This window comes from Palaemon carinicauda, chromosome 8 (assembly GCF_036898095.1).
Source record: "Palaemon carinicauda isolate YSFRI2023 chromosome 8, ASM3689809v2, whole genome shotgun sequence".
Lineage (NCBI taxonomy): Eukaryota > Metazoa > Arthropoda > Malacostraca > Decapoda > Palaemonidae > Palaemon > Palaemon carinicauda.
Window position 1 is genome coordinate 160,375,532 of NC_090732.1, and position 19,000 is coordinate 160,394,531.

The 19,000-nt window shown below is 42.4% G+C and overlaps 1 protein-coding gene across 1 annotated transcript in view; it reads left to right on the forward strand.

Moving 5' to 3' along the window:
* The window catches only part of LOC137646062 (nanos homolog 2-like), a 184,955-nt gene that overhangs the window by 44,341 nt on the left and 121,614 nt on the right, over positions 1-19,000 (forward strand). Inside the window, exon 2 of the mRNA XM_068379221.1 lies at positions 4,758-4,921. Within this exon, the coding sequence (XP_068235322.1) occupies positions 4,758-4,921 (164 nt within the window). The remainder of the gene's footprint in view (positions 1-4,757; positions 4,922-19,000) is intronic.

The window sequence follows — 19,000 nt, forward strand, 5'->3', positions numbered from 1 at the left end:
AGATCGAAAAGCTAAACTAGTTAGTTTAGCCTCAGGAAAAGAGGAATGAGGAAGTTCAAGTTTTTCATTACTCTGTTTACTGTCAAAAACATCAGCCAAAAGGGTTGCCTTTTCCTTTGGACAGTGAGTGACTGAGCCATCTGGTTTAAGTAAAGAAGGAACTGTTGCATCTACACCAAAGAGTGCAGATTTAAGGGTAGACCACCATTTATGTTCCTGGGTTTTACCAGAAAGGGTTTTTTTTTATGGTTAAATTCTATTCCTTTTTAGTTGAAGCACAAAAACTCTGAGCAAAAGCTCGAAGCTGAATATAATTGTTCCAGGTCAAATCTGATCTGTTACCCTTCCAAAGGTGATAGGCCTCCTGCTTCTCCAAATAAGCACATCTACAATCATCATTGAACCATGGTTTGTCCTTCACTCGGTACCTTAGCACACGAGAAGGGATACCCCTATCAATTATGTTGACTAGATTCTAATTCAAAGGGACAACAGGATCTACACTACTATATAATTGTGACCAATTTAAGCACAGAAGATCATGCAAAATCCCATTCCAGTCTGCTTGGGATTTCATATAAATTTTAGAAGAGTATGATATATCATGGACAGGCTGCTCAGTCTTCACTACTAATGAAATCAAGGACATGATCAGATGTCCCTACTGGAGAACCAACCTTACTAGTTATAACGCCAGGGGAGTCAGTATAAACGAGGTCCAAGCAATTACCAGACCTGTGAGTAGCTTCATTTATGATTTGCTCACAGCCTGATTCAGAGGCAAAGTCTAAAGCTCTTAAGCCATGGCGATCGGTAGGAGAGATAGAATTTAACCACTCCCTATGGTGAGCATTAAAATCACCAAAAAAGACAAAAGAAGCCTTTCTATCATCTTCTTGTATCTTAGCCATAATGGTAAGAAGACAATCGAAGATAGAATCATCCATGTCTGGATTCCGGTAGATCGAACACAAATAAAAGTTGTTATGCCTGCCACAAACTTTTATTACCTGAATCTCATGACATCCACATTGATAGCAGGACTTATGAGAAGTAGGGTACTATGTCCTTATATAAACCGCCATTCCCCTGGCCCTAGCGATGGCATCACGTTTCAACATTATTGGCTTCTTAAAATTAGTTATAAGGAGCTCAGATGAGTGCCTCATATTAGAAACCAAAGTTTCTGAGCACAAAAGAATATCATACTGTCTGGACGCAACTGTAAAGTCTTGGATATTTGGCTGAAGACCACGAATATTGCAATACAGAAGACGACATTGACGAAATCTAGGATGTACTGGTCCTGGATTTCGCTCAATGTCTCCAGACAGCATAAGAATTAATAGAAATAAAAAAAGAGATATACTTAAGAACTAGATTAACAAGAATTATAACAAAAAACAATATGTACAGAATTATAAATAAAGTGATTGATGATACCCATAGACTATAGTAGAAAGTCGGAAAAACTGGTCAACATGGAGGAACCGATAAACCATGCAAGGCTAAATACCCTCCAGGATAGCCCCTTCAACTGAAGGCAGGACAGTATGGATGGTTTTGAGAAGAAAAAGAATCGCAAAAAGGAAAAGACAACCTCTTGATAAACCACCAGTCATCCATGGCCCTTCTATTAAGCCTGCCCAACACCACTTCAAAAATCAAGAGGAAAAAACAAATAATAAGATAGAATAGTGTGCCTGAGTGTACCCACAAGCAAGAGAACTCTAACCCAAGACAGTGGAAGACCATGGTACAGAGGCTATGGCACTACCCAAGACTAGAGAACAATGGTTTAATTTTGGAGTTTCCTTCTCCTAGAAGAGCTGCTCACCATAGCTAAAGTGTCTCTTCTACCCTTACCAAGAGGAAAGTACAAATTGCAGTACAGTAATTAACCCCTTGGGTGAAGAAGTGTTAAGTATCTCATTGTTGTCAGGTGTATGAGGAAAGACGAGAATATGTAAAGAATAGGCCAGACTAATTTTTGTAAGTGTAGGCAAAGAAAAAATAAGCTGTGACCAGAGAGAAGGATCCAATGCATTACTGTCTGGCCAGTCAAAGGATCCAATACCTCTCTAGTGGTAGTATCTCAACGGGTGGCTGGTGCCCTGGCCAACCTACTACCTGTTGTCCCTTTAAATGAGAATCTAGTCAACATAATTGATAGGCGTATCCCTTCTCGTGTGCTAAGGTACCAAGTGAAGAACAAACCGTGGTTCAATGATGATTGTAGACGTGCTTATTTGGAGAAGCAGGAGGCCTATCACCTTTGGAAGGGTAACAGATCAGATTTGACCTGGAATAACTATACTCAGCTTCGAGCTGCTTTTGCTCAGAGTTTTTATGCCTCAACTGAAAAGGAGTACAATTTAACCATAAAAGAAACCCTTTCTGGTACAACTCGGGAACATAAATGGTGGTCTACCCTTAAATCTGCACTCTTTGGTGTAGATACAATAGTTCCTCCTTTACTTAAACCAGATGGCTTAGTCACTCACTGTCCAAAGGAAAAGGCAACCCTTTTGGCTGATGTTTTTGACAGTAAACAGAGTAATGAAAAACTTGAATTTCCTCATTCCTCTTTTCCTGAGGCTAAACTAACTAGTTTAGCTTTTCGATCTCGTGAGATTAAAACTCTGTTGATGGACCTTGATGCTTTTGGAGGTGTAGACCCAAATGGTATTTTTCCTTTGTTTTTTTATAAAGACAGCAGATTTCTTAGCTCCAAAGTTATCTGTTATTTTGCGCAAGTTAGCAAGAAGAGGAGCTTTTAGCACTTGTTGGAGAATTGGTAATGTTACTCCTCTATGTAAATGTGTTTGTGGTAGCTCAAGTCCCACTGATTGCTGCCCAATTTCCATAACTCCCATATTATCTAAAGTTTTTGAACGTCTTCTGGCCAAACGTCTTAATAGGTTTGCTGAAGGTAATCATCTACTCCCTAGTTTGCAATTTGGTTTTCGTAAAGGCCTTGGAGCATGTGATGCTCTTCTTACAATCTCCAATGCTGTACAGAAATCCCATGATTGTGGTCAGGAAGTTCGTATGATTGGTCTTGATTTTAGTGCTGCCTTTGACCGTGTTAATCATGAGGCCCTTGTTTTCAAACTCAAACAGTTGGGCTTGGATGGGTCGTTTCTTAGCATTATTATTGATTTTTTAAGTAATAGATCTCAAAGAATTGTTTTTGATGGGCACCATAGTGAGTATAGGAATGTGATAGCCGGTGTTCCACAGGGTAGTGTTCTTGGCCCATTACTTTTCATACTATATACACATGACGTGGTTTGGCCTAGAAAACAAGCTTGTTGCATATGCAGATGATGCTACTCTTTTTGCATCAATTCCATTCCCTGAATGTAGATCGTGGGGTGAAGAATCCCTCAATATAGATTTAGCTAAAGTCAGTGCGTGGTGCAAATTATGGAGTATGAAGTTGAATCCTAACAAAACTCAAAGTATGATTGTAAGTAGGTCAAGGACGGTGGCTCCTCAACATCCGGATCTCAGTATTGATAATGTTTCTTTAAATTTGTATGACTCTTAAAATTTTAGGTGTGATTCTCGATAGCAAATTTAATTTTGAGAAACATTATGTCTGTGTCTTCTTCAATTGCACAAATAATTGTCTTATTGAGAAATTCTTTGAAGATTTTCGGTGATCAATCTATTCTGAAGTGCTTTAATTCTTTCATTCTACCTTGTTTTGAGTATTGTTCTCCTGTCTGGTGTTCAGCTGTTGATTCTCATCTTAATTTGTTGGACAGAAACTTACGGTCTATTAAATTTCTTATTCCTGATCTAGATATTAATCTTTGGCAATGTCGTTCAATTAGTTCATTATGCATGTTGCATAAGATTTTTCATAACTCTGACCATCCTTTACATTCAGATCTCCCTGGACAGTTCTTTCCTGTTCGTAATACTAGGCAGGCAGTTAATTCTAATAGCCAGGCCTTCTCCATCATGAGGCTGAATACTACACAGTATTCTTGAAGTTTTATTCCAGCTGTTACCAAGTTGTGGAATGATCTTCCTAATAGGGAAAAATAGCCCAGTGAGGAAAGGAAATAAGGAAATAAATAAATGATGAGAATAAATTAACTATATCATTCTAAAAACAGTAACAGCGTCAAAACAGATATGTCCTATATAAACTATTAACAACGTCAAAAACAGATATGTCATATATAAACTATAAAAAGACTCATGAGTCTTTTTGTAGTTTATATATGACATATCTGTTTTTGACGTTGTTAATAGTTTATATATAGTAGGACATATCTGTTTTGACGCTGTTACTGTTTTTTTAATGATATATTGTTAATTTATTCTCATGATTTATTTATTTCCTTATTTCCTTTCCTCACTGAGCTATTTTTCCCTATTGGAGCCCTTGAGCTTATGGCATCTTGCTTTTCCAAATAGGGTTGTAGCTTGGCTAGTAATAATAATAATAATAATAATACTGTTTTCCCAACATCTAATGGGAACAAAGTAAAACTTGATCAAAACAAATGAGGCACCTGCTTTTATTATTGAACAACATTAGCAGTAACTTAACCTATAGCAGGGTTGCTCATATAAATCTGCTCCTTATTGATTCCTGTGTACTCAACAATCATAGAGGAACCTTACAAGGTTAAAGGTTACCATAGATAATCATTGACTCTTGGTGTGTCATGACAGACAAATTTTGATTTTATTTACCCACTTCAGCCGTTATATATTCACTCTTATACACTTGACAGGTATGATTTATTGGATAAAATCCAGCTACCGCCCCCACCACCTGCATGGCTACCAGACGAGCTGCGTAGGCTTGAAGAAGCTGCACAGTATTCCCATAATAGTGTGTGGAAGGGGATAACCAGAGATTTCTCTAATGCCTTGCCATCGTGTTCATCAAAGAATAGTAAGTTTATCATGTACCTACAGTAATTTCCTATTTTCAATATTAATCTTACCCGATAATCATGTAGCTGTCAACTCTGTTGCCGACAGAAATCTACGGTCGGGATACGCCAGCGATCGCTATACAGGTGGGGGTGAACACCACAGCGCCATCTGTGGTCAGGTACTCCAGTACTTCTTGTCAACACCACCTCAATTTTTCCTCTGTCGTGCCTCCGGCTAGACCTACATGGATACGCTGTTGATTCTGGAGTTATTGCTCACGATTTGGTGATGTATTTGCTCTAGAGTTTAGCCTTCGCTATTCAGGAAGCTTTATCATTAGCTTAGCAAGTTTTGGAATTAATTTGATTTAATTTTTGATTTAATTTTGGTGACGAAGAGAGTATGAACTCTCTTTCACTTTTAATGGCCGACCCTTCCCTTAGACGGAAGTGTTGGTGTCGAAGAGAGTATAGACTCTCTTTCTTAATTTTGCTTAACAAAAGTTATAGATTTATTTTATATCTCTCCGCCTTTTATAGGCCTCTTCGATTAACTTCCTCTTATTATAAACTTATTAAAATTAATTTTTATATTTGTTTATATTCGACCTTTCCTAATAGTAGGCGGTCTTTTCTTGGAACCGAAGTTAATTAACATTGAGCCCGTCATTTCGTTTTTACCTGTTAACATATTATGCTATTTTAATGTTTTTGAAAGAATTTCTTTGATAGTCTCGTACTGTTTTCAAAGTTGAACTAACGTTTTGTTTTGTCTCTGCAGTTGTTGACGTTCAGAACGTTCAACTTGCGCTCTATCGTTACGATAGAGAGAGAGTATTCACGGTGTCACGTTGCAGTAAGAGTAAACCGATTCTAGCGTTTTGTTCATTCTTTCTTAGCTTAAATGGTTTTAATTCTAATAAAGGAACTTTTTATTTGGGAAATCTTTCAGTTTTTTTCCTTTAACAATAATATGTTTTAACGATATATATAATTGGGCTCATCTCTCAGGTTCTAAGTCAAGAGAGAGAGAGAGAGAGATAGAGACGGAGGGAGAGAGAGGAGGATAAACGTTTCGTTCAAGCGGGTAACGTTGTTATCGTTTTTGCTCTTCTCCCTAGTCTCTTTAGGGGAAGAAGGTAAACGTTTCTAGAGTTTTATTCTTGTTCCCAGGCTTTTTGCGGTGAGAGATTTTAAACGTAGTTTATTTGATCTAGTGTTTAGTCTCTTTTCCAGCCACTGAATTATTTATCTTTCATTATGTTTTTCTGTTACATTGTAATACTGTTTTCGCAATTACTAACTTTTAATGAAGGATAGAATTGCGTGTTTCAGGTACAAACCACTTAAAGTTTCGAGTTCAGTGAAATAAGTGCAAACAGAAAATCAAAAGTGATAAAGTGATAAGCGCAAAGTGTTACAGTGTTGCGTTCGAGGGTTCGTCTGTTCGTGCCAGTTGTTCGCCTAGTCTGGGACCTCTTACAAGCTCCCAAGCCCAGGGGAGAAGTAACGTCGAAGGACTTATGGGTTCATCAGGCCTTGATCGATGAACAGACGTTTCCCTCCGTGGTTTCGGGTGTAACCAACTCACGTAGCCGACGTGATCACCCCACCCACACAAAGACGAGAGAGCCCATTTATTCCTCGTCTGCGGAAGAGGTTTCTCGCAGAAACCATGGACCAAATCTTGCAGCTTTTAAGTGCAAGTCGGTCCCTTCCGCGCAAGTCCAACTCCTAGGTGGAGTCATTAGCACTGGGTCAGTTCGGACTTGCTGCAGTACGACAACTGCACACCTCCCAGAGAGGCAAGGTGGTACCGCAACAGGCAGTAACTCCGTCTATTGCCGCACCAGCTGTTTTAGACCCTCAGTCTCAACGGACAGTAGCTCCGTTTGTTGTTGTCTTTCTTAGACTCTAGTGGTCTATGCTGCAGACAATGCAGTCTCAGCTTGCGGTGTTGTTGCAGGAGTTTCAGGCAGAGAAGGTTAGCACACCTCCTCCTGCGAGCGCTCCTCCACCTCTGCGCAGTCCACCCTGCCAGACGTATGATGTTGAGGCTCCTCCTGCCTCCATGCGTGAGCTGCCGCATTGGGAGTTGCCAGGTACCAGCGCTATGCAGCAACCTCCACTTTCCTTGAGGCAGGAGCCTCTTGCTATGCGGCAACCTCCTCAACCCTTGAGGCAGGAGCCTCATGCTTTGCAGCAACCTCCTCTTCCCTTGAGGCAGGAGCCTCATGCGTTGCGGCAACCTCCTCCATCCTTGAGGCAGCAGCCTCATGCGTTGCAGCAACCTCCACCATCCTTGAGGCAGCAGCCTCAGGCTATGCGGCAACCGCCTCAACTCTTGAGGCAAGAGCCTCAACTCTTGAGGCAAGAACCTCAACTCTTGAGGCAAGAGCCTCAACTCTTGAGGCAAGAGCCTCAACTCTTGAGGCAAGAGCCTCAACTCTTGAGGCAAGAACCTCAACTCTTGAGGCAAGAGCCTCAACTCTTGAGGCAAGAGCCTCTCTCTGCGCAGCTACCTCCTCAACCCTTGAGGCAGACGCAACTCTTGAGGCAGGAACCTCATGCTATGCGGCAACCTCCTCTAACCATGAGGCAGGAGCCTCATGCTATGAGGAGCCTCATGCTATGCGGCATCCTCCTCAAACCATGAGGCAGGAGCCTCATGCTATGCAGCATCCTCCTCAACCCATGAGACAGGAGCCTCATGCTATGAGGAGCCTCATGCTATGCGGCATCCTCCTCAACCCATGAGGCAGGGACCTCATGCTATGAGGAGCCTCATGCTATGCGGCATCCTCCTCAACCCATGAGGCAGGAGCCTCATATGGGCAGGAGCCTCATGCTATGCGGCAACCTCCTCTACCCATGAGGCAGGAGCCTCATGCTATGCGGCATCCTCCTCAACCCATGAGGCAGGAGCCTCATGCTATGCGGCATCCTCCTCAACCCATGAGGCAGGAGTCTCATGCTATGAGGAGCCTCATGCTATGCGGCATCCTCCTCAAACCATGAGGCAGGAGCCTCATGCTATGCGGAAACCGCCTCATACTATGCGGCATCCTCCTCAACGCATGCGGCATGAGCCTCATCCCTTGCAGCATGAGCCTCATCCCATGCAGCATGAGCCTCATACCATGCAGCATGAGCCTCATCCCATGCAGCATGAGCCTCATCCCATGCAGCATAAGCCGCACGCCATGCAACATGCTCTGCTTACCTTACAGCATGCTCTACATACAGCATGCTCTGCATACAGCATGCTCTGCATACCTTACCGCATGCTCCTCAGTCACACATCTTTGGTTGTTGCCAACTCACTAGACTGTCAAGCAGTTTCATAACGTTGCCTTCTAGTCTGCTGCTTTTGCACCAGTGAAACCCTCACTGAGAGAACTTAGCTTTTCTCGGATATGGTTCCTGTAGATGAGAAAGTGCTATTCTCCCTCCTTCTGATATTCCCTTGAGGACTCTGTCATTTGGAGAGGAGCCTTTAGCTGCTTAGCCTCCTATGGACTTTTATTTAAGCATAACATGCTTCCAGGGAGGGTAATGGTTCCACTTCAGTCGCTAACCCCGTCTGTTACCACACCTGCTCCCATAGACCTTGAGCTTTGTTGCAAGACATGCAGTCCAAGCTTAGTCCTTGTTAGAGGATTTTTTTGTTTACGGAGTCAGTGTGTCACTGGGAAGACGTTCAACAACCAGCAGAAGTGACTTGTTGTGACGCAGTGCGGCAACCTCAGCAACCCGATAAGGAGTTGTCTGTACGACCCAGACAGTCTAGACAGCTTCGGGTTGTCGCTGTACTTCCTCGCTTCCCCATGGTTGACAGTTCACAGACTGTGCAGCAGTTCCATGATCTTGTGTCCGGCTCCGTCAGACGACTAGCTTTTAAGAGCTCCCACAAGTCGTCGCTGTCTGGAGATTCTCAGATGGACTATGGATCTGACCAAGGAACTGGGCCTCCTGGTCAATTTTGAGGAGTCCCAGCTCGTCCCATCCCAGACCATTGTCTACCTGGGTATGGATCTTCAGAGTCGAGCTTTTCGGGCTTTTCCGTCGGCCCCAAGGATCTACTAAGCCCTAGAATGCATCCAGAGCATGCTGAGAAGGAACCGATGCTCAGTCAGGTAGTGGATGAGTCTAACAGGGACACTTTCATCGCTGGCCCTGTTCATCGAGTTAGGGAGACGCCACCTCCTCCCCCTTCAGTATCATCTAGCTGCTCACTGGATAAAGGACATGACGCTAGAGACGGTCTCAGTTCCTGTTTCCGAAGAGAGGAGGTCTACTCTCACGTGGTGAAAGAACAGCTTTCTTCTCAAGGAAGTCTACCTTTGGCTGTTCAGAAACCCGACCGCCGTCTCTTCTCTGACGCATCAGACACGGGCTGGGGTGCGACTTTGGACGGACAGGAATGCTCGGGAACATGGAATCAGGAGCTAAGGACACTTCACATCTATTGCAAGGAGCTGTTGGCGGTTCATCTGGCCTTGATAAACTTCAAGTCCCTCCAGCTTAACAAGGTGGTGGAGGTGGACTCTGACAACACCACAGCCTTGGCTTACATCTCCAAGCAGGGAGGGACTCATTCGTGGAAGTTGTTCTAGATCGCAAGGGACCTCCTCATCTGGTCAAAAGATCGAAAGCTCACGCTGGTAACGAGGTTCATTCAGGGCGATATGAATGTCATGGCAGATCGCCTTAGCCGGAAGGGTCAGGTCATCCCCACAGAGTGGACCCTTCACAAGAATGTTTGCAGCAGACTTTGGGCCCTGTGGGGTCAGCCAACCATAGATCTGTTCGCTACCTCGATAACCTAGAGGCTCCCGTTGTATTGTTCTCCGATTCCAGACCCAGCAGCAGTTCACGTGGATGCTTTTCTGCTGGATTGGTCCCATCTCGACCTGTATGCATTCCCGCCGTTCAAGATTGTCAACAGGGTACTTCAGAAGTTCGCCTCTCGCAAAGGGACACGGCTGACGTTGGTTGGCTCCGCTCTGGCCCGCGAGAGAATGGTTCATAGAGGTACTGCAATGGCTGGTCGACATTCCCAGGACTCTTCCTCTAGGAGTGGACCTTCTACGTCTACCTCACGTAAAGAAGGTACACCCAAACCTCCACGCTCTTCGTCTGACTGCCTTCAGACTTTCGAAAGACTCTCAAGAGCTAGGGGCTTTTCGAAGGAGGCAGCCAGAGCGATTGCCAGAGCAAGGAGGACATCCACTCTCAGAGTCTATCAGTCTAAAGGGGAAGTCTTCCGAAGCTGGTACAAGGCCAATGCAGTTTCCTCATCCAGTACCACTGTAACCCAGATTGCTGACTTCCTGTTACATCTAAGGAACGTAAGATCCCTTTCAGCTCCTACGTTTAAGGGTTACAGAAGTATGTTGGCAGCGGTTTTCCGCCACAGAGGCTTGGATCTTTCCACCAACAAAGATCTACAGGACCTCCTTAGGTCTTTTGAGACCTCAAAGGAACGTCGGTTGTCCACTCCAGGCTGGAATCTAGACGTGGTCCTAAGGTTCCTTATGTCATCAAGATTTGAACCTCTCCAATCAGCCTCTTTTAAGGACCTCACATTAAAAACTCTTTTCCTCGTGTGCTTGACAACAGCTAAAAGAGTAAGTGAGATCCACGCCTTCAGCAGGAACATAGTTTTCACATCTGAAACGGCTACTTGTTCCTTGCAGCTCGGTTTTTTGCTAAAACGAGCTTCCTTCACGTCCTTGGCCTAAGTCGTTCGAGATCCCAAGCCTGTCCAACTTGGTGGGGGACGAACTGGAGAGAGTACTTTGCCCAGTTAGAGCTCTTAGGTACTATCTAAAAAGGTCATAACCTTTACGAGGACAATCAGAAGCCTTATGGTGTGCTATCAAGAAGCCTTCTCTTCCAAGGTCTAAGAACTCGGTTTCTTACCTATTCAGGCTCCTGATTAGGGAAGCACATTCTCATCTGAAGGAAGAAGACCTTGCTTTGCTGAAGGTAAGGACACATGAAGTGAGAGCTGTGGCTACTTCAGTGGCCTTCAAACAGAACCGTTCTCTGCAGAGTGTTATGGATGCAACCTATTGGAGAAGCAAGTCAGTGTTCGCATCATTCTATCTCAAAGATGTCCAGTCTCTTTACGAGAACTGCTACACCCTGGGACCATTCGTAGCAACGAATGCAGTAGTAGGCGGGGGCTCAGCCACTACATTCCCATAATCCCATAACCTTTTTAACCTTTCTCTTGAATACTTTTTATGGGTTGTACGGTCGGCTAAGAAGCCTTCCACATCCTTGTTGATTTGGCGGGTGGTCAATTCTTTCTTGAGAAGCGCTGAGGTTAAAGGTTGTGATGAGGTCCTTTAGTATGGGTTGCAGCCCTTTATACTTCAGCACCTAAGAGTCGTTCAGCATCCTAAGAGGACCGCTACGCTCAGTAAGGAAGACGTACTTAATAAAGGCAGAGTAATGGTTCAAGTCGTCTTCCTTACCAGGTACTTATTTATTTTATGTTATTTTTGAATAACTAATAAAATAAGATACGGGATACTTAGCTTCTTTGTTAACATGTATGCTGGTCTCCACCCACCACCCTGGGTGTGAATCAGCTACATGATTATCGGGTAAGATTAATATTGAAAAATGTTATATTCATTAGTAAAATAAATTTTTGAATATACTTACCCGATAATCATGATTTAATTGACCCACCCTTCCTCCCCATAGAGAACCAGTGGACCGAGGAAAAAATTGAGGTGGTGTTGACAAGAAGTACTGGAGTACCTGACCACAGATGGCGCTGTGGTGTTCACCCCCACCTGTATAGCGATCGCTGGCGTATCCCGACCGTAGATTTCTGTCGGCAACAGAGTTGACAGCTACATGATTATCGGGTAAGTATATTCAAAAATTTATTTTACTAATGAAAATAACATTTCAATACAGTTCTTCGGTTGTTTATGAATTTCACCCACGTTTTAGTGCTTTTTAAATAAAAATGATAAATGATATTGTTATAAAATAGTAGCATTGTTTTAGATTTATAACTGAAAGGGAATTGCAGATTTCTATCAATTTTATCTTAAAATAAACTGTTTAATATCACTGATGCTGCTGGATTCTTGATATCTAAATCCAAAACAAACTAGAGGGACACTCAGTAGAGTGCAGACCTCTGCCAAGGTAGCTTATTTCTATACCTTTGGAACTGATTTTGTGACGTTTTGCTTATCCTTGACCTTGACCTTAGACCTTCGAAAATTTTCATTATTCCTTGCAAGTTTCATTACTTTACGATTAAAATTGTGGCCGTATGGTTGATGACTGGAATTTGACCTTTTGCATGACCTTGGATTTCATCCTGACTTTCAACTTTAACATGTATTAATTGGCATGGATTTTCATACACTCAAATATAAACCAAGTTTGAAGTCTGTAACAATGATGTCCAAACTTGGGGCTCATTGTGTGAATTGGACATTTTGCTTGGCTGTGACCTTGACCTTTGACCTTGACCTTCCTAAATTTAATAATTTCCAGCTTTTTACATAACAGTTAATCCATGCAAGTTTCATTACTCTACATTAAAAATTGTGGCCAGGAAGCTGTTCACAAACAAACACACAACTGGGGGCGAAGGCATAACCTTCAAACTTCGTTGGCGGAGATAAAAAAAATCTCTCTCTCTCTCTCTCTCTCTCTCTCTCTCTCTCTCTCTCTCTCTCTCTCTCTCTCTCTCTCTCTCTCTCTCTCTCTCTCTCTCTTTTTTTTTGGAAGCTGAGCAGGAGTAACAAGGTAGTATGTCTGAACTTTTAGATTAGGTACAAGTATTTTCTAGTGGAAGCTGAGCAGGAGTAACAAGGTAGTATGTCTGAACTTTTAGATTAGGTACAAGTATTTTTTTGGGCTCAAGCCATGTCGTCCTGATGGAGGGTTCCTATAAGTAGCTTCCTAAGGGATATTTGACTATAGTGATATTCCCAGAGAATTTACCTTTATGTCTCCAGAATTCTAACTCCTGGCACGAATATCCTTAAAATTTCTCCTAAGGATATCGCATAAATCAGGGGACGTATATCTTGAGACAACACATAGCAATCTTCAACCCGAGTAGCGTTTTCGCACTGTGGTGTTCCCTGTTGATCTAACGTTTTTGATCCATTTTGTGAGGAATTATTATGCAATCTACAGCTTCTTTCACCTCTGGAAAGTTGAGTATTTATTCTTTACAGTGTATAATTTTTAGCTCCTGCTTCACAGTGAAATTAGAGTACAGTAATTTATTTGTGTTAAGGAGCTAGGCCTATCACCGGAGGCACCATGGGCACTTTCATTCGTTATGCATGTGTTAATTAGTCAGCAGAACGATTCCTGGTTGTAATAGCATTAATGAATTATGAAAGCTATTTAGGCACAATTATATTAGTAAAGATATTTACTTTATGCATAATTTCCTCTTCCTTTTGTTGATCGTATACGTTAGAGTTTCGGCGATTTAGGTAACCGAGATCTCGTCTTGTGCTAGGCTACCTAGCCTAGGCGATGTAGTATACTTTCAGACATTATCCCCGTTTACCCTCGTGTATCGTTTTATTGATTCAAAGGGAGATAGTACATCTAGAATTATATAACTCGATACTTGTCTCCTGTGGAGTTTTAAGGGTAATCCCTCCTTCCCTCTGAGTGCCGCCGCAGGCGGCAACCCTTTCTGTTCTTGCCATAATGCCATAAAGTAGTCACCCCGGCTTGACTAGGCTAGGGTTTTTCTGTCTCCCACCTTTGCCGGCGAGAGCCCAGCTTTGGTTTTCGACAGAACCTCAGAGTATTCAGTCTTTCTGCCGGCTGCGGAGCTACAGGGTGAGTAGTCACTCCCCTGCTGGCTTATAGCTTCCGGCATAGGAGGCTAAGCCTCCCTAGGCCGCACCTAAAGTGGTACTATGATGCCGCCACCTTCTCCCCTGCGGTCTAGAAGACTAGTCCTCTGTTGGCAGACCCTAGGCTGAAGAATAGACATTTTTCTGCCGCCTTGATCGGCGCCGACACTGAAACGATGTTTCTCCTGTGTTGAGAGGCAGCGCCAATCTTGCCGCCGCCTCTTTACACCATTTCGGCAGACCCTAGGCTGAAGAATGGATATTCTTCTGCCACCTAGGATGGCGCCAATATCGAAACAGAGTTTCTTAATTGTGTGGTAGGGGTGGCAACCTTGCCGCCGCCTTCCACACTTTATACAGGACCCTTTTCCCTGCCCCCTCTGTCCTTTAGCGATGACTTAGCCATCGCATTCCTTGTGGCCATCGTCCTGCAATCTCACCGCTTGCCGGGTTGGTTGCGGGGCCGGCCGGGCTCCTACATTGCAGCTGATTAGCCACTCAGTTTTTCCCTTACAGACATAAGGATCCGGGAAGGTTGTGCCGGCTATGGCGGCTTCCGGTGGGAGACCCCTCTGCTGCTGAAGGTTCTTCAGTCCTCCCTTGGACTGCCATCCACAGTCCTGTAATCGGCAATGCCGACAACGGTCTTTGCGGCTGGATGGAAGCCTGAATGATACATTCTCCCCTTTCATTTGAACCTTCTTTCTGGAGGAAGGCAGTAAGATTATATACTTACATCCTTATTTAGTGTAAACATACGTTGTAATAAAGCAGCCCATCACTCCATGCTTTCTCTCTCTCTATCAGCTAGTGCTGCCAGGTACTAACCCAGCCGGCAGCATGTCGGCAGGGCTGGTGCCGTCAAGTACTTACTCAGTCAGCGGCATGCCGACTGTACCAGTGCTGCCAGGTACTAACCAGCCGGCTAGACTGCGCCGCCAGGGACTAGTTCTGCCAGCAATATGCCGGCTGAACTACAGTATATGATTATATAGTAGTCAGTATATTTACAGTAGATTATATACTGCAGATAGAAAACTATTGTATATATTATACAGTAGTTATTTTCCAACATACCTTTTGTATCCTTGCCCAGTCTTTTGCTGAGACCAATCCTATATTGAAAGAATAGAATTCCTTCAATACTCTGATTAGAAATCAGTTTACAATTTACTCTACAATATTAAATGAATTTAGAAGGATCAGTGGTAGTACACTTTTCTATCACTAATGGTTAGAACCCTTCTCTTTGAATTCCCTAATCAGGAAACTCTATAGTCTTAATATTGGAAGGGAAGGTCACAGCAATTGGCTGGGAGGGATACACAAGTATGTGTCTTTTCTAATTTCTAGTCCAGTCGGCGACATGCCGGTCGGACTGTGCCGCCAGGTGCTAGCCCTGCTGGCAACATACCGGCTGAACTACAGTATATGATTATACAGTAGCCAGTATATTTGCAATATGGTATATACTGCAAAAAGAAAACTATAGTATTATTATACAGTAGTTAATTTCTAACATACCTTGTGTACCCTTATACAGCCTTTTGCTGAGACCGAACCTATATTGAAAGAATAGAATTCTTTCAATACTCTGATTGGAAATCAGTTAATACTTACCCCACAATATTAGATAATTAGAAGGGTCAGTGGCAGTGTACACTTTTCTATCCCTAAGGGTTAGAACCCTTCTCTTTCGAGTTGCCCTGATAAAGGAAACTTTTTATCTTTAATATTGGGGGGGAGGTTACAACAATTGCTTGGGAGGGATACACAAGTATGTGTCTTTCCCTTTTTAAATATTTAACTTAGCCGGTGAATATATAATAGCTGCAACTCTGTTGCTCGACAGACACATACATAAAAACTCGCCAGCTATCGCTGTGGCGGGATGTTGCAAAAACAACCCCCACACCCTTGAATCACACTAAACAGACAAATGTCTCCTCTGCACAAACTTTCCCCTTACTTTATCATTAACCAGACTCTTAGACAAAAAGGACATTAACACAAACCATAACCTTAAAACTATATATTTCTTACAAACTATAACGCTCAACATAAACAAAAAAACACACTTATCAATAATCATACACTTAACACAAAACAGGCCTTAATCATACCACCATTCAATTAAACCCTCAAAATAAATAACGCTTAACAACTTACAAAACATACAATAAACGTAACATAATTCAAATAAACCAAATTTAAACCCTAACAAAACTTAAAACTAAACCGCACAACCAATATGTAATTCTGAGTGGACACTTTCGTCCACACAAGGCCAACAGTCTTTTATAGCCAAAAAACACAACTCTGCAGCAACCGGACCGCTGAAAAATGTTAATGCACAATTGCACTTATCATCATCGTCATCATCATTATCATCAATACGCCAAACCAATTCCTTCAACCGGGCGGGGTCGTTACAGCATCTATTTCATCAAGATCCACAGAGCAATCCAATCAGGTCCTTAAACAATCCAGGTCATCAATAATTCATTCCAAATCTGAGCAGTCGTATCAAATTCCTTAAACAAGCCAGGTCGTCAACAATCACATTCACATAAATTTCTCCCCAAAGGAGGAATCACGACTTTGAAAATAAAAAAAACACTTCCTCGCTGGTCGAAAAATATATATACAGTATAATCCAGCTCTCACACAACTGCCTTATGCTGCAGTCAAATAAAAAAAGCATTCGCTCCGAAACATTCACCACTGTCGTAACCTTACTAAAAATGTAAACAAACAATCTCATTTGTACCAACAGTCTTTCTCACCACAAACGATCGTTAACTTAACTACTTTCGCTCGCTGACACTATCTCTCTCTCTCTCTCTCTCTCTCTCTCTCTCTCTCTCTCTCTCTCTCTCTCTCTCTCTCTCTCTCTCTCTCTCTCACAGGATTTGGCAAAAACAAAAAATAAAAATAAAGCAAAAATAAATCCTCCACATCGCTATACAGGTTGCGGGTGTGCCCACCAGCGCCAACTGTCGGCCAGATACCACTCTCGATGTAAACAAAACCTCAATTTCTTCTCTGTCGACGTGTCGACAAGACGTACTTTACTCGCTGTTGAACCTGGAGTTTTTCCCATCATATTTGGTGAAGTACTTTAATTTGGTTTGAGCTTTCGCAGTACAGGTGTTTTTCTTCAAATAAATCCTTGAACTCTTTTTTGAATCGGATTAATTGTTGAAGGGGGTCAACCCACCATAGATCTCTTTGCAACCTCGCTGACCAAGAGGCTTCCAATCTATTGCTCTCCAGTCCCGGACCCAGCAGCAATACATATAGATGCCTTCCTCCTAGATTGGTCACATCTAGACCTTTACGCTTCTAGAGAGAGAGAGGCTTCAGCCTTTCAGACCCACTGGTTTTGCTATGACACACCCCTGGCTCCTCCCCCCGACAGCTGTAAGCGGGCACAAACCACGCCCATCGGGGCGGAGCTACCAGAGACATGTGAGTTGACAGGAACCAACCCGCCATATTTGAAGTTGACAGGACACAGGTAACACCTGTTACACCTCACCATTACTACAACCCTCCCCTAATTATTGTTTCGAGGGTCAACGCCTTAATCAACTAATTAAAATGTCCAAAAAAGTCGTAGTATCAGCAGATGTGCATAATCTTAGCGAAACTAGCGATGATGACCATATTCTACCGGCACAACCCAAAAGGAAGAGATGTCCCAAAACGGAAGTAACAAGCCAAGAACCTTCCAACAGTGAAATTCTTCAATTGTTATTATTACAGAATCAAACATTAATGAAACTAGTGGAGAAAGGGTAAGGTTTAATATTCTGTTTTTTTTTTAAAAACGTCTTGGATAGCAGCGGATATAGACTGATGACGTCACGCGCATGGCAGTAAAAGGTAAACAATGAGCCGGTACGGACCGTGCGGTAGTGATAATCGTAAAAGTTTGAAAATAGATAAATTTCGAGACCGAAGTACATTATCATATAATCCTAAACTATGTGTAAAGTGAGCCTAAACATTATTAGGGCTAAATACTTATGTGCCAAAGGTAATTTATGCAGTAAGGTGAGGTGTTAACTAGGTTTGCCTTTCGTTCCAAAGAGTTGAGTAGCCTAACTTTTTCTTATTTTAGGTTTAATATACTACGTCAATCTAGGCTACCTATTAGCCGCTTCTTGCGCCTATCCCACCGAGATCCTATCGTCGACATTTAACTGGAGGGGTTCCTGTCAAAGGCGGTATAATTGCGCCTACCTCAGCTAATGGGTAGAATTTTATATCACACTCGTTCCCTTTCGATATAATAGTTTACCCCTTACCATGAGGAACTGCGTCTTAAGAATTTCTGACAGGTCGGCTATATTAATAATATAAGATTATTACTGTAGAGGCTATATAGTTTAAGCATGTAATATTAGTGAGAGGATGCCGATTGACCTGAATTAACCGATGAAGGCCATTTGAGCCTAGAACCCGATTGCCTGGCTTCAGCCTTCTAGGTCTGCTGCTGTCCAACCTGATTCGTAAATTCATGAGCCATGTTATAGACATCAGTCAAACTTTTATTATCAAATTTGAGTCTAGATTTTCATTCCTATTGCAGAGGTGGTTCGACTGCAAAAAGGAATGACAATACTCCTCCTCCCAAGCGCCCTCGCCGTAAAGTAGATTTACCTGAGAATGCAAATGAAGAATTATTTACTACTTATAATGAAGATAGTAGTGACTATGAAGAATTTAACCCACTTACTTTTAACAAACCTATTCCTACTTATATATCTAACAATTTCAATGCTGTGCCCTCCATTCATAGAGATGGGAAAATACAATTAAATGACTCCCTAATTGCATTAACATTAAGTGAAGGAGACAAGAACTCTCATGATCAATTCTTTGTTTGTAATCATAATAAAGAACTTGCAGACCTTTTCAAATTGATAAATTTGCCAAAGTTGAACTTTTGGCCAAGTGGCAGGTTGTTCAATGAAGATTTCAAGAAGAAATTTCACTTTGATATTGAAAACATTAAAATGTCTATATCTTCTTTCCAAGGACATGCAGCTCTGGCGCAATTAGCTTACCCCTCTAAGATTAACGATATTGATTTCATTACTAAAGTGATAATTGGGCCTTTCAGGAAACACATTGATCTAATTAAAAGTTTAATCCGCTCATTCAGAAGTAGAACTTTACCCAGGAACCTCAATTTAGATACCAGAGATGCTATTATTAAAG